Below are 16,689 nucleotides of genomic sequence, written 5' to 3' on the forward strand. Positions count from 1 at the left end.
CTTGAGAGTCAAATGGGAGATTTCAAATTGCAAAATATCATTGACTATCCTTTCTTTAATTTGAATAGAGTCCAGAATTTCTCTAACTTGGGCAGTTTTGTTTCTGTTCTAGAAACCCATTCCAAATTAGAATTACAAGTGACAAGAAGGTGATAGATGGAGACTTGACAGAGCTTTATCTGATTTCAACATTTTGAACACACACCCTTTGCAAGGTTCCTGCTCAAGCAGAAAGCTTGACTTGAAGTTAATGAGTGTGGGTGGAGCCTTGAAATGCCAGTTGTCATCAGAGGCTCCCGGCAGGAAATGATAGGCTCGAAAGATACAAGCAAGCGCCTCTGAAGAGGCTCCAAAAACAAATGGATGAAAGCAACTTCATAAAATATTGCATCAGACCTTCAGTCCATGGCTGGGTCACCTCATCAAGTAAATATAAAAATCTCTTTTCCTTCACAGGTGGTTAAATTCCTACTTGATTTTGCTCTGAGCCTATGTTGTGAACAGTCAGCTCATCTTTTAGGGTTTCCGTATGAAGAATGAGTGGCTCTCAATTGATTCCCGTACAGAATTTGCATTTCTCATGTTGTTCTAAGATTCCAAGAGACTTCAGGAGACTGGAAAGATCAAACCAGGCCTAGGTCTTTCTTTTCTAATCTTCGCTCTATACTAGAGACAGACATTATATATACGTAGAGCTGAGAATAAAGGTTTGTAGAAAGATCTCACTAAATGATATTTTCATAATTCATCCAGTTCCTTCAACTGTGCACTCAAACAGCCACGCAGCGGTTCAGGGGCAAAATCATTGGATGTGGTCCTGGTTTGGTAACTCACAGCCTAAGACTCAGGATCACACAGCAGCAGCAACAACAGGTAAACTGCTATGTCTTCTGCTTATCCATTGTCCTGAATGCCGAGTTTTTCAGCATCAAGGAGAAGGGCATCCACGATCGTGTCGAAGTTTCGCACAGAAGTCTTGTCTCCATCCTTAGGGAATTGGGATCTGGTACCATTTCATTTATGAGAGGCTTATGGATCTGGGGATACAACTGGATACTCCTCTGAGTTCTACTTGTTTTCCTTTTGGCATCATGTGAATAGAATCAGAATTAGTTTTCCTTCAGGAGCTTCAATTAGGAGATTCATTCAGAACAGAGCCTCTTGAAAGAAGTCTATTAGAAAATGCATATTCCTACTTTCTGCTGGTCTGATTATGGCAGTCAATAATAATAGAGGGAAATACTGACTTATGGTTGGAAAGTGTAGGCCCTGTGTACTTGTTTGGACATCTCAATCCTCAGCTGTAGAATGGAGGAGTGACCTGTTGTTTTCCATGAGAATCTAGGCTGCCTGGATGTTTGATGATTAACTCTAAATCCCTGCAGAGTATTCTGGACTGAGAGCTTATGTGGGAAGAGATTCTAGGTCTATAACAATGGAGATTACAAGCATATCTTCATTGTTGGTGGAAGATACGGCCATATTTCAAAATAATTGGGCATTCTTTCTGCAGAAGGAGAGTAATAAAAATGGTCCTTAGCACTTGCTTAGTCAAAGTATATTTTGTTTCAGCAAGTATTCATGTAAGGAAAATAGTGCTGATGTTATGTTGTGATTTCATATCATGGTGATAAAGGTCATGCTGGAGGGGGGACGCAGAATGAAGAATATGCTATTTTTAAATGTTAAATGTTTACAATGTTTATCTTCATAGAACAAACATTGTGGGAAAATGTCTTCTTGTCAATGCTTCATCTTGGGCCATTTCTGGGCTTTCTTGATAGCTGAAAAAAAGAAATCTAAATCACCTTACTTTTGTATTTGGGGATTTAATGATGGTTTCAGCCTCTTTGCTTCAACTTTTTTTCAGTTTTTTTATCCAAGAATATTTAATATTCTTCTGGTGCACATTATGGTGGCAGAAATGGCGGTCTTGGGAAGTTTTCAAACCAGGACCCTTACTTCTCATCTTATGAGTGAGATCCTTGGGTCACTTCATTTCTGTCCATCTTTTCTGATTGATTACCTTCTTTTAAAAAATGGACTCAAAATGACCTGTTCTGCTTTGCAAAATATGGTGTTGATTTAAAAAAATGACCATGGGCAAAATGGCTGGAGGATCTGGACACTGAATGGGAAAAGGTGAAAGGCACCTTTTTCCATCTTCCCCTTTATGTGGCATTCTTCTGTGTGTTAGGGATTGCTGGGATTACGTGTCTGGGATTGCTGGCAGAAATATCATACCCTAAATTCTTGGAGAATGATATTGGTTGGCCAAGATAGCGTGTGTAGAACATGAAGGGCTAGGACTTGTTTTCAGAATCATAGACTCTCAGATTTGGAGACGATCTTCAATAGCCTAGCTCCATCAACGCTTCTAATCATTTGATCTACACGATTCTCCTGCTAGGTGATCTTTCTGATGGTGAGGAACACAATACTTTATGAAGAAGTTCATTGTTGGATAGTCCAGATTATAACCTTTTAAAGTCAACATTTGGGAGGATATTTGTCCCCCTTGCAATGATCACCACCGGCCCTGGTTTGGCCTTTTGGGAGCACAGACAAAAATTGAATCCCTCTTCTACATTATAGTTTTTCAAAATTCAAAGACTGCTGGCATACTCTCTGTCATTCGGCCTTTCTGACTCCAGACAAAGCAAGTTCCATCCAGCACAGTTTTCTCCTCTTTAAGATGAGAATCATGAACCAGATGATATTTAAGGTCTTTCCATTTCTGACATTCTATGACCTGCAGTGTGGGCCTCGAAAGTAAATGGAACTCCTGCACTTTTTCTGTTTCTTCCCGCCATCTATATGAAGTATAGATGGCTCTCGTGAGTGGTAAAAGAAGCATATACAGTTCTGTTTCTTAGGGACTGATAATTAACCTTTCAACCATCAATTCAATTATGGTTACAACAGCTTTGATGAGCTCTAATGGTACAACTCCCAAAACAGCAACCAAGAGGCGAGAAGCCCAGGATTGGCTTTCATGGTGGTTTCAACCATTAGAGTCCAAGAATCATCTTCACACAACAACGATAATGGCTGGTAAATGAGTTATTATTATCTCATTTCATAAGATCTCTTGACAGTTTTCAATAGTTCATTGACCTCAGGGATACTAAGTCTGAAGTCCATTCTGGTTTCACAAATGTTTTTGATGACTTTCAGAGGATCATGAGCTCGGACACCCATATGTTTGATTTGATAGCATGAATAAGCAGATTTCTTCTTTCTATTCTATAGAGTTAATATAGGCCCGGAGGAGGCTTAATAAGAGCACCGTGAAAGGGGGCAAATCTTTCTTGATGACAGAACAATATTTTGGCTCTGATATTCCAAAGTGACAAAAGTCATTAAAAATTCTTGACTTTCCATGAGAAAATAAAATAGCATAGCTAGAGCCAGAAAAATATAGAAACTCTCCATCAGTGGAACTATTCTTGGGGCAGCCACCGATAGTAAGAAAAAACAAATGGTCGCTCCAAAAGATAACATGACTCTCATTCAAAGCATAGGAAACCCCTTTTCAGAAAAGAGACACTTTCTAGAGCAACCACTGAGAAGAGGTAGAGGGTCTCCATTTTCTTTCCTCTGATGTGTCCAGAAGGGAAAACGCGAGAATTTCTCAAAATCTTGGCTCCAATCCACTTTAGTTGACCCTTCTGGTTGACTAAGAAATGCCAGGCCTGATTTCTCTGTGAATTGACTAACTTTGCCGTGGCTGGCTGCTGCACTGTTGTGGGGATGGACGTTCGCCTTGTGTTCAGAGCTATGGTGATGTGATGCTGGAGAAAGTCAGCGAATGAATTAACAAATCGTGAATACAATTATGGGGTTTTAAAAATGGTGGACATGTGTTTAGATTCTGAAAGTTTTCTGAGGGTGGCTGACCAAACGAATAGGCACGTGTGAAACGTTTCCATTCAATTCTTGACACCCTCCCTTTAATAGCACATGCTTGATAAGTTAATAATCTGAAAGCATGGGGGGGAGTGTTATTTTCTTCTGTTTCTTTAGTGGGATTAAGTCTGTATTTATTCTTTTAACTTCTTTAAAGAGATGGTTATGTTGTAAAGGTCACAGCCAATTGTTTTTAGATCTATGCGTTAGCTTCGGAGACCAGAATATAAGAATCTGGGGGTACACAAGTCAGATATCTCACTCTTTTCTTATAATGTTGGGAATTCCATTCTACATTCTGTGCCTGATTTTCTTCCTTTGTCAAATGGGTTGCTTGGCATCCAGTTCAGCCACTAACATAAGTCACCACAACAGGTATGGATTCAAATATCATCTCAGCAGGCTGGGAACCAACTGAAGAAAATGAAGATGAAAGAGAAAGACACCCCAGTTATTCTGGATCAGGCATTGATGATGACGAAGATTTTATCTCCAGCACCAGTAAGAATAATCAATTACAGTAGAACCATTTATGCAAGGCTTACTGATTAATCTGAGTGATGCCCCATACTGTCTACCTTGGGAAATAGTTAATGTGGAAAATGAGCATAAACCTATGACCGATCACACTCTAGTTATATGTTGGTGAGATTAGGAAGGAAGAAAAATGCCTTAAAAAAAATGGAAGCCAAAACGTATTTGGAGGAGAAATGGGGAAAATATATCTTCTAAGACTCCTAATGCCTTAGGTCCTTCCTGTTTTGTTTACTTATGTGGTCTGCTGCTGCCGATTCTCCTTGAATTATTGAGCTTTGTCAGAGAATGGCCTAGTAAAACATTACAACAAGTATTTATTGTGTACCCACTGTGCTTGGTGCTGGGAACACGAAGATGAAAAAAGCCAGAGCTCTTGCCTTTAAACTCTGGTTTATTGAAGTGGTCGATTGTGAGTGGGAGGATATTCATTAAAAGCTGTAGCTGATTCCACATCGAAGACTTAGATGGCCCTAGAAAGGCTTTAAAGTTGGGTATCAGTATTCAAGAACCATCATAATCAAAGCTTGGTTGAAACCAAGGAAACAAATCTAGTTTTAACAAACGAATAGGGCACCAATATAACAGAAAGACATTGAAGAGAAGGACGAATGTCAGCTGAGCTTTAATTAAAGCAGTGCCAATTATTAAAAACAAATAGTGAAGACACTGCAAAATAGTATCCAAATTTGTGACAGTTATAAAACTTTTTGAGAACAGAGATGCAAATCGAGCTGAAAAACCTCCTTTAAAGAAACATGCAAAGGTCAGGCTAATATTTAGCCAGATGCCCAGGTTTCCTAGACATATGTGTAATGAACTGAGATTTTGCTGAACAGAGATGAGTATTCCGAACCTGACTCCCCCATATCACTCCGTCACTCCTGTCCTTAGTGAAGGTGGACTTTGGCAGTGTGACTGGACTCTCTCAGGTCACTGAAGTTCTGACTGTCCTACTGAAACCCAAGAGGACTGTCCCCAAATGGACAGCACCAGGAAGGGAGGAGTCCAAAAATATAGCTTGGGCTTTGAGGCATCTGAGTATATGGCGTGGATGCCACAAATACTCACGATGGACTAGACGCTTTATATCTAAGCTGTAATGGCTATTCTTTAGCCCGGACATCTCTGCAGAGCTTGGTCTATAAAACAAGGAAACTCTTTTTAATAACTTCAGAAAGAAAACCAAATAACCAAAAACACAGGAGTTTTACTACCAAACTGTCTTCTGGGTTCGGGATGTGGCCCCCTCTTCCAGGTGGGGCCATCAGTAAAGATGTGGTCTTGATACCTGAGAAACTCAGCTTTCTTGGGTGGCAACCCAGACAGATCAACCTGACGAATTAAGTGTGTGATCAAGCTCCCGGGGGAAAACGTCCCTTGGTATTTTTCATCTCTGTGGCCTCTTTTCCAATTTCGGTTCACTTTCCTGCTCGGGACCTGTGCACGTAATTGGGCAGGATGCCTTCTTTCTTCTGTACGGGTAATGACACCTGCGGCTTTTTCATGCTTATTGAGAATGTGGATAATGATTCTAAACCTGACTTGCTTCACTTGTGACATAGAGCTGATAGTATCACCGTTCTGAAAAGAATTTTTTATTAGTTGGGTATCAAAATTAAGTTCAAAAGAATTAAGCTGGGTTTGTGCATAATATTTTCACAAAAGCAACCGATCCTAATTTCGTCATGATCCTTCTATCAGGTGCGTCTCCTGCTCCAGCTCTATCATTCTGGGTGACAGTGTCAAGCCTCTGGTGGACGTATGCCTTTTACCTTTTTTCAGGGAGCTGCCGTAATGGTGGTTGGTTACCTATGGTGCTTTTCTACTGAATGTACGAATCTTGTTTTTCTCTCATTGGCTCTGAAGGGCTTGCTCATGAAATGCTTTGTATTTGATGAGAATACCGCGGTGTTTGCTAAACATTCAGAAACGTACAGCTCAATCATTTGGCTCTTATAGGTAGATGTTCTTTCTTAGAATCATCTGTAGGAAATCCGTGGCTGTTCAGGTATGCCTTTCCCCACCAAAACTAATGAAATAAATAAAGCGATCGTATCATCCTGGTATAATTTTCAGGTACCTACCTCTTCAGCCTGAGGATCTTCCTGTAGTACCCTTGCTGGTGATACCAATGCCTTGGGCTTTCAAGCACGCAGGACCTTTGCAGACTGCGTGGATGGGCAAAACTCTGATGTTCTTGGTTCTCCTCGGTGGAGGGCTGGTGTTTCCAAAGCTGTCCTTCCTTCTGCTGCAGCTCCTTTGGCTACTTTCTCCAGAAAATCTCATGTTCTGACCCCAGCGTATTCTGTGACAGAACGCAGAGGACACTGAGGTGCTGAACAATATGGCTGAATCAAGCTGAAGTCCCCTCTCTGCTGTCCCTCCATTTCCGCTCAACCATCTGTACGAGCTGGTATATAGATGATTCACGGTGTAGACCAAGGAAGGGAGAGATGTGCTGAACAAGTGGTGAAGGCTCAGGAGCTAACATTTTCCTAATTGCTTCAATCGTCATTGTCACAGTTCCAACGACACCACGGCTTTTTAACCACCCAACACAGAACCAGGGTTGGACTTCGCGGAGCCCCGGCGAATCGAATCCAGGAGTATTGCTTCAGACTACTACAAGGATGACTGGTAATGGGTTATGCATACTTCATTAAAGATTTTTTCCCCCCTCAAAGTCTATGATGCCACAAAGGTCAGTCGTCAGGACATGGTGGGAAATGTAGTTCGTGCCTCATCACAAATTCTTGACTTTCATGAGGATACTCAGCTGGACCTAGGAGTCATTTATCAGCCGTACCATCTGGGCACAAGATACTGTATGTTGATTTATTATAAAAATGGACACACTGGGATGATTTATGGTGCTGCCCTTGACAAAGGGATTATAGTAGTACAACAGCTAATGGTTAAGAATTGCCCGCCCATTGATTTTTCTCTTGGGAGAGATGAGAGGAGTCATTCAAAAGTATTGAGCGTGGATGTTCAGAGGTCCAATTTAGGCAGGGCACTGTTAAGTAGCGTGCATTTTAATGGAAGAATACAACACCAAAGGTTGGTTGGTAAAAAGTCACAGTGTCTATAACCATCATCATGGCAGATGGGGACCGAAGTGGCACCAGCGCTAATGGCGAGGACCGGCCCCCCGAACCGCACTCTCCTGTCATTCACCATAAGCACGATGATGAAGAGGAGGCCGAGCACCCCGCAAGCACAAGTAAGGAAGCTGGTGGTCAGCAGCGCTGGTGTCCAGGACTTAGTGAAGTTCCTCCAAAGAATAGGGAAGACTTTGTTCTAGACGTTAGCCACCTCTTCTATTTCTATACAGTCATTTCTTTCATCCACGGAGCGTGCAAAGCTGCCAAATCTACACACCAGTTTTAGAAATTGGGAGAAAAACGCTAACTGGTCAGGTTGCCCCAAAAGCGAAAATGGTGGGAAGGTTAAATTTTTTTAAAAGATCTGAGCTATGTTTTTTGTGTCTGTTAGAGATTCCTTGAGGTTCCATTTGGGTAATTTGTGTGTGTTTATGGAAACGTGTGAGGAAGAGGGTATCTTTTGGTGCTGAGCAGTGGGGTCCGGAAAGAGAGTTTGACAAGTGCGACGATCTTTGGAATCCTTCTCTTCTGTGAAGATCTCTGATGAATCCAGTTTCTCTTTTTTTATATTCTGTCCTCACTGCCTTGTAGAAAAGCACCCCATGTACTCTTGGGAGGAAGGTCAGTAGCTCATAGAGACTGTATTTGAATTTCTGGGACTGTTCTTTTTCTGTTTTTAAGCCCAGGGTAACTTGGGGAAGGCTTTGATGCTGTTATTTCTACATGCCAACATCTCAGGTTTCCCAAAACAATCTCGAGTCTTACTACTGGTCTGTGAGGTTAGAACAAAAAACAGTAAGAATTTTCATCTCGCTCTCGATGATATGACTATCAGGTTTGGAATAAAAGAAGCTTTCATTTAGGAGAACAGCTTGTAGCATCTTTAAAGCTACGGTTCAACTATCATTCTCTTAGCCTTGGATACTCCTAAAGCAAGAATGTTAAGAAGCAGCCACTTAGAAACCAAAGGGAGAAGCCAGAGTTTGAGGGATATCTTCAGACAACAAAAGAAACATTTCAGACATCACCTAGGACATAGGTTTTAAGTCCTGGGCGTGGTACTGAACACGCCCAACAGCCCTGCGTCTCACTACTTACCCCAGTAGATTTTCTTTTTGTGTGAGGATTATGGGCTGAGCGAACCAGTGTCTTCTGATAGAAGAAGGAGATAAGAAGCAGAAGTCTCTTCAGAATGGGATTCCGTACCAATTCCATTTGGAACCTAAGAGTATATCCTAGAATTTAAGACAGTTTGTACTTAAAAAGGAGACAGCTACGTGAGAGGCTTGGAATTAAGAAGCCCATTGTCAGAAGGTGGTGGGGCGTGGGGAGGGGACATCATTCCTGGAGGATAGTTGAAAAGCCAGATAGAACCTCACAGAGGAAAAGAGAAAGCAGTAACCACTACAGGAATTCTCTTATCAGTACTTGCAAAACATAAAGAGATTGTGGTTGGTGACCTCTGGGCTTTATCAAAGAACATTACAACTTCTAGAAGAGAGTCAACCTTCCTATTTTACAACAGAAATCCGATACTTTGCTAATCCATATGTTGAAAACAGCAGGGGTTACTGGGTGTTTAAAAGATTGCTACGTTTATAAAGATAGTGGTAGTGTAGTGTGTGTGTGTGTGTGTGTGTGTGCACATGCATTTCTGTCTTTTTTCCCCTTTCTTTTCTAAAACATTTTGAATAGGCAGTTTATGTTTGGGTTCACTTCCCCCTTTTTTTGTAATTAAGCTCATGGTTTTTCTAACTTCATTATTTGTCAGGACGTAGTGATTTAGTCAGTGGGAGGTAAAACTGAAGATATGGGACTTCTTTTCCCTTCCTCTAGATAACCAGTTAACCCCAGGAATGTTTTGGCCGATGCAAGGGTAAAATGAGGACACAAGACTTATTTTTTAAAGATTTTTCTTATTATCAAGTCACACATATCATTTTCTAAGATTATGAAACACAACCAGTCTTACCAGTTACAAAAAATACTTTGGCTTGGCAAGTTTATAGGCTCTTATTTTCTTGTCAAACTAAAAATTTGCTAGTAGTTGCTATAAATGAAAATGACAGCAGCTTTCTGATTTTTCCCAAAGGCACCCTGATACAATTTTTTTCCATTCATTTTATTCTTTTTAAAACTGGATAATTACAACAATGAGGGATTGAAATTTTTAGCTTGTCACACATTGCTATTGTTTATATAATGCCAAACACTGGCTGGAATGGTTTTCTTCCATTGACTTAATTTTGTTAAAAAGTAATTTTGGCAATTTTAGATGCCACATAGGCATAACCTCGTAATGCGCCAGTCATTGTCAATATCTTTCATGCTGGGCAGATCCACTGATGGTGCATGTCCAGTGCATGTGATCGTGGGTTATGAGACCACCATGTGAGAAGGCCTCCCACCACGCTGATTTTGTCGTCAATTGGTATATAAGATAGTCCTCCCCCCTCCAAATCACTGCAGCAAAGAGGTTAGTTCTTTGAACACACAGTTCTCTCAGACAAGGATATATGAGGCCATAGAGTATGGTAAACTTAGAATCATACTAGGAATCCATAGAGTGTGGTCTAGTCCTAATTTTGTGCCATTCTGGCTATAAGATTTTGAGCAAAACTACTTTGGGTACCAGTTTTCCTATCTGGAAAATTGAAGGATTGGGCCATTGATTTCTAATATCTCTTTCAGAATATCAGTGATCTCTTTTCTTGCTGATTTCCTTTTCTACCTTTTCTCCCATGTGTATACGGCCTTAATGTATTAAGATATGTGTTGGTAAGGAAGTTGAACAATAATGGCTCATAATTGACATTCTTCTCACAGCTCAGGCAATCCCTAGTAGTACAATGGAAGAAACAGCTACCCAGAAAGAGCAATGGGTGGAGAATGGATGGCCTGGGGAATATCCCCAATCACCAAAAGAAGACTCTCATTCAACAGCAGGGACAACTGGTAATGGATTGTTTAACAAGCAAGCTTGGGTGGGAGCTTCCTCTTGGGTTAAATCTTGAGCATTGAGGACACTGAACAGAAAGACATTGAAGGAATTGTCACAAGATGTTCAAATCCCTTAATGACTTATGATATAGTCAACACAGAGCCAACCCTTAGATGCTCATAGCAAGTCACCAAAACAGGCACGGATATAGATAGCATAGGAAGAAGACGCAGAGAACATATCTCTTGCGTATTGTCACTTTCAGGTCTAGTTTTGGGGCATTTCCCCTGGTGAGATCGTAACAGAGACTCTGATCTGACCAAGTACTTCCTCTTGTCTTGTAAAGGAATCTACAACATGGCTTTATGAAATACTGGGCACGTTAGAAAACATTGGGTCCGAATCCTGATGTTGGAAGAAATGGAGCCAGATAGTTAGAAAAATACCTGTCTGGTGTCATTTAGCACTTTGGTCATGTCTCTTTGGAGAGTTCTCTTTGAATGCACAGTGCTTTTTTTCTTACATTTACAAAAACACACTTTCGCTTTTCTTGAGTTGTGGGATTGTGGAAATTGGACGCAAGTCCTGCCATCATCTCTGAGTGATGCCAGATAGCTTGGCTCTGCAAGCCGCTGTGCATGATTCTTTTGTCTGTGTGGCAGAAACACGGAAATGCATTCTGTCTTGTAAAAGAAGGTGAATTCCGTGTTCTGCTTGGTAGCAGAGTAGTGCCCTGTTTCCATTTGCAATATAGAAGGTAATGCGACTGTCCTTCCGGGGCGGGCAGCTTCTGACCACAAATCTGGCGTAGCGGTGGATTCAGGGACTGGCTCTGTGGTGCGGTTGGTGCTAAGGGGCTGCTGTTGGACTCTTCTCTACCTGTGTATCTCCACTGGCTCAGAATGAAGCAAAAGCACGGGCTGAATTCTTATATGTCACTTGAGCCGTGAATCCCACTGTTAGAAGGTAATGCTTCTAATGGATTCCATTCATGCTTTTGAGATGAATGGCATTTATTGCAGGTTTATCTTGTGGGAAGCCCGATTCCTTCTCTAAGTCACTGCCAGCCTAATGTGCATTTCATTGGGATGTGGTTGTCTCGGAATGACACCATGTGCTTAGACACTTCTTCCGTTAGGGGATGGTGGTCACGTGGCATGTGGTTCAAGAACCACTTCTTCATCTTCACGTGATGACTATAACTCGCCCTCTGTTCACGCAGGAGTCGTTACTGCTTTTGTGGCCTCTGGTTCACACGCTGACTGCTAAGTAAATGAGCATGAACAAACCCATACCTTCTAAAACCTTCTCTGTTTATACAACTTCTTGGCCCTCTATGCCAGGAAGATGCTTTCATTGTCTTGTCTAGAGAATAAAGTCTTTTTAAAAATATCAGCCTATGTATCCCTGGCCAGATGCCAACTAACGCTTTGACACTTGCTCGAACTACATGGTCACAACAGCCACAGCCCAAGACGGCCATCCAGATCAAAGGACGACAACGCAGAGGCAAGAGGACAGCTCCTGGACTTATTTCTTTGACCCAATCTCACATCCAGTGGAACGAGGTCATCAAACAGAAAGATGGATGGGTAATAGCCTCTGAGCTTTTTTCTATATCATGTTTTTGAAAGCCACCAAATGGCTATTTACCTAGAAATGTGCCCTTGGTTTTAGACCAGTCTGCTTCCTAAGGAACGTGAAGTTTCTTTAAAAATTAGTTTTCTAGGTAGGGATGATACGTACATTCATCTGAATACGAAATCCTGAGCAGACACTGAAGAATTCAGCCAGAGGGTTCAAGAAGAATTGGTCCTAAGATGGTGGGGGTGGAAGTTATTTTCTCTGAAGAAGGAGCAGTCTCAAGATTTCTTTTCCATCTACTTTTAAGTACGGGGCTTTAGAAAGAGTAAGTGATGACTGAATTCAGGGACTATTTTCATTGTAGACCCAAAGATGTAACTTGTCTTTAGTAGAGAAATCTTAGAGGTCAAAAATTGGTGCACACTCATTTCAAACAAGTAACTAAAAAGCTCAGAAAACATTATTCACTCTTGCCACATTTAGAGAGAAATACAGTACCCAGTGACTGAGGATTTGGACCACTCTTGGCCCTCAATAAAGGTTTGCAAATTGAATTAATGGACAACTTTTATACAGGATGGAATCCCTGCTTTCTTAAATATCATTCTTATTTACCTAAAAGCAATTAAAAACAGAAATGAAAGAGAGAGTAAAAAAGATACTAGCTGTAGTTCTGCAAGAATGGAGGATTGTGATTTTATCTGACCAATTTTTATATTCAAAGGAATTCTTTCTTTATCAGAACAGATGACAGCTTTCCTGAGACACTCTGTAGGCGCTGGCAGCAGGTGGTGTCATCCCTCTTCTCAGTCTTTACTAAGCTGAAGAAGCCATGCTCCTTACTATACCCATGAATTGAGTTACTCAAGTTTTTTTTAAATTATTCGACAAGATGTCTTGATCGCAGAAATGTCACTTTCCAAAAAGGAAGATAAACCAAAAGAGTCAATAGAGGGGATGTGAATTTCAGTCATAGCATTGAATACATTATCTGGATAGAAACTGCCAAGGGTATGCATCACATAGACTGTATCGAAATGGGTTTCTAAGAGCACAATGATGATATCTTTTGATATTGAATTCAACAAAATTATCTCCAAGATGAATCCCAGTTTCTATGGCCTCATTTCTTTAAAATATCCTATGCCTTACCCCAATATTAATGATTAGATATCCCTTAAGCTACAATTGTATTAAATATCTTCTGTTTCCCTCTGGCGTCATCTGGACCTGATTCAGTCTGTCCGGATGCAGCAGTGGGGGTGAACTTTGAGCTAGAGAGCCAGCTACCGCGATGGTGCTCTTGGATTGTTTGGCCACTGTTTCACTCAGGACTTGTAGTTCCAGCAGCAATGATTCATGATAATGACTAGAAACAGCACGTTTAAATGTTTCAGTGACATTTCTGTATCACTCAACACTGTACATGTTAAATCCCAGAGACACCGCAGGCCTGTGTTTAAGGGAAGAATGGTTCACTGACCTCTACTGCTTATTTCTTGCCCCTGAATACTTCCCGTGACTTCCATGTAGGTCGTATTGGATGATAATTTTATGTGTTATATGCACGTTCACTTCATGAAGCAGAAAGGACCAAAAGAGAGAAGAGGGCTGTGAAAAAAACAAAAACAAAAAACAAACAAAAACAAAACTCTTTGCCAAGTGAGGGAGATGTGAAAAAATGGTGTCTGAAGCAGGACGATTTATCTTCTCCCCGTGACGCAGATCACATGTGTCTATGAGGGAGGCAATGTGTATGGCACGGGACAAGTCACACATGGGCTATGTTTCTGACTTTCTGCAAGGCTTGAGAAGCACCTCATGTGCTCATGTATTGTCCTGCCAGACTCAGCAAAAATAAACAAAATGGCACCTTTCATACACTTAGCCTTTAAATGAAAGCCAGGTCCTTCTTGTGGTACTTTTTGAAGAAGTCATACTTTGTTCCACTTCTGGAGACACGAATCAGTATGTACTTCTTTTCCTCTTGTCCAGGTTTGGGTATGAAAATAGTTTGTCTAGAGACCATAAATCACCCTCAGGGAGCGGCTTAGTAAATCAAGCATTAACACTGATTTGATTCCTTCAGATATGGACTCCAGCCATAGTACAACACGTCAGCCTTCTGCAGACCCACACACACATTTGGTGGAAGAGTTGGACAGGACAGGACCTCTTTCAGTGACAACTCGTAAGGACATAACAGCCCTTTTACTGGCCCGCCGTCCTGCTTCAGCTCTTGCTCATGCTGGCCCGGAGGCAGAGCTCGGTGGTAGAATGGCACCCTTAGTGCTACGTGGCTCGGCTCAAGCATGGAGTATAAATGGGTCTTCATTGTCTATATTTTCTTGGTGGGTTCTTTAAATCTGGTTTTGCCTTCATTCTTGGTGATTTCCAGAGGCAATGACTTTATGTTCAGGAAAATAAAAAGGTTGTGGGATTCCACCCAACCTGATTTTCCTTCCCTAAGTTGTTAGGTGAGTGAAACCCAAGACCATGGTGAAGACAGTGGTTTCTCTATATTTTAACCATCTCCTTTTGCTTCCCATCTTTCCTCCAATCAAGGCAGAAGAGGAGTAGGGTTGCTTTCGTGGTTATGAAAAGAGATTTTGGGGCCAGATAATCACAGAGAATGGGAAGATCACAGCAGCCCACAGAAGAGGGGCAAAACATGCTGTTGACCATTAACGAAGGTGCCAGGGCCAGGGAACAAAAGAGGAACATTTGCTGATATCTCTTCCTATTACTAAACATCTGGGAGAATCCATGCTAAACTGTTAGTAGGCTTCATGGCCACTGTATGGACAGGGCTATCCTAGAGATCAGCCTGAAGTCATTCGCAATTTCTTGACAGAATATGAAAGAATTAAGAGGCTTCATTTCACTTCTTGCTCCACATACTGGGCAGAGTCTTTCATGTGAGCCCAAGCATGTGTTGATCACCAAGAATGTATGTAGCACGGTGTTAAGCATCAAAGGAGATGGAGAGAAGCCTGAGAAGGTCCCGTCCAATGGAGGGTCTTGTGTTTCCACTTCACGTCCCTGCTGACTCTTATTCTGAAACTGGAATTGGGATTTGGTGAATGTCTTTCTCCTGGTTGTTGTGTTTTCCTGGTGGTGGACTTGGCTTACGGATGTGCTTTATGGAATGCTTGCACCTGTAACTCAGAGGTCAGGACCTTTCTTAGAAGAACACAAAAGAAATCAAATCAAAACAGTCAAAGTGATTTCAGATATGGGCAGCGGTTCAACGCCAAATTGGTATGTGTCAGTGAGGGCCCTGTGTTTGCCCAGGCAAGCGTTTCCTGAGGCTTCGGTACAGTGAAGAGAATCCTCATTCACAGACAAGATCAAAAACCTCATAATAGAGTAAAATGGTAACTTTAATTTGCTATTCTTTAGAAGGGACTTAAGATTTCTTTGTGTAAATTTGATCTGAGTTACTTGAGCAGGTTATTTTAGATTCTAGAGCTGTTTCCTCTTTTGTCGTGAGAAGTGTGCTCCCTGCTATCCCGGTATTCATTTCCCTACAGTTGCACTTCTTGACCCACAGCTGGGTGCTCTTGATCGTGTCTAGGAGCCCCCGAATTCAAACATTCCCTTTTCCCTGTCTCTGTGCTCCCTGGTTTACCTAAGGGACCAGAAGAAGTGCTGCAATGGGGCCAGGATGAACCAGGATGGAGCAAGTTTTGGCTCAGGCTTCACCTTGGCACTTTACCTTTGTTGATTGTACTGAAAAAGAGGTTCTTAGGAGCCCAGGAGGGCCAGGAGGCCAAAACAGAATTCTGGTGTGCATTTCTATCAATCAGAGCAGCATGGTACCCACACACTTCGGTGTTCTAGGCACCCAGCTGTCTGACATCACCACAGCTAGAACCTCCCTGTCAGCGGATAACAGAGGATTTGTTTCATGGTTCCACATTAATGCTGGGTTCCTCCCTCATTGAAACAGAGCAGAGTCCTACTCAGACCTTCCCTACATCACATGGAGGCTTGGAAGAAGATAAAGACCACCTGATGACTTCTACCCCAACATCTAGCAGTAAGGATTGTAGAGCCCAGCTGGCTTCCGCTCTTGATAAAGAGCCGTAAATTATGGCCGCTCTGCAGGGTCTGTGCTGGAGGCCCAGGAATGGGCTGCCTTTATGCTGTTACTTCTGATCAGAAGGTGCGGCTGGTGGTGGTTCTTTGATTTTTCTGCTCTGTGGGCCTCTTTGAAGCTATTGTCGATTAAGTGCAAACTGTATTTCTTAATCTGAAAGGTCAGGTTTCTTAAGCTCTGGAGTTAGTAGCGTGGTTTCAAAATCGCTTATAGATGATTTATAATTGGTGCAAAGGTCTGAATTCTATCACCCTCTGTTCTCCTTTCACCAACATATTATTTTGCCATTCATCTTCTGGACGTGCATCCGTGGCGCTGGTGACTAAGAAGCAGTGCCCTTATGGCAAAGGAAAGAGTAATGAAAGCCTCACGGCTTTGAAACCTGGCATTTACAGTTCCATTTGCGGGCAGCATAATTTTACTTTTCAGTTCAATGATGTGTTTTCTCCATTTCATCAAAGGCGGGTCCAATTGAGTAAGAGCTCAAGATTATCTAGCACCTGAGCTGACTT

General features: G+C 41.8%; 1 protein-coding gene across 10 annotated transcripts in view; it reads left to right on the forward strand.

The window, feature by feature from the left end:
* CD44 (CD44 molecule (Indian blood group)) overlaps nucleotides 1-16,689 on the forward strand; it is an 87,278-nt gene that overhangs the window by 50,910 nt on the left and 19,679 nt on the right. The window contains exons 6-13 of one of the 10 annotated variants that reach the window (XM_044389024.3): nucleotides 2,926-3,054; nucleotides 4,285-4,410; nucleotides 6,970-7,083; nucleotides 7,553-7,669; nucleotides 10,377-10,505; nucleotides 11,955-12,083; nucleotides 14,165-14,266; nucleotides 16,028-16,117. The exons of 1 other annotated variant lie outside the window; for it this stretch is intronic. In XM_044389024.3, the coding sequence (XP_044244959.3) occupies nucleotides 2,926-3,054; nucleotides 4,285-4,410; nucleotides 6,970-7,083; nucleotides 7,553-7,669; nucleotides 10,377-10,505; nucleotides 11,955-12,083; nucleotides 14,165-14,266; nucleotides 16,028-16,117 (936 nt within the window). The remainder of the gene's footprint in view (nucleotides 1-2,925; nucleotides 3,055-4,284; nucleotides 4,411-6,969; nucleotides 7,084-7,552; nucleotides 7,670-10,376; nucleotides 10,506-11,954; nucleotides 12,084-14,164; nucleotides 14,267-16,027; nucleotides 16,118-16,689) is intronic. 8 more of the 10 variants (XM_057317553.1, XM_057317554.1, XM_057317555.1 and 5 more) reach the window with 8 other exon arrangements.

This window comes from Ursus arctos, unplaced genomic scaffold (assembly GCF_023065955.2).
Source record: "Ursus arctos isolate Adak ecotype North America unplaced genomic scaffold, UrsArc2.0 scaffold_23, whole genome shotgun sequence".
NCBI classification, from domain to species: Eukaryota; Metazoa; Chordata; class Mammalia; order Carnivora; family Ursidae; genus Ursus; species Ursus arctos.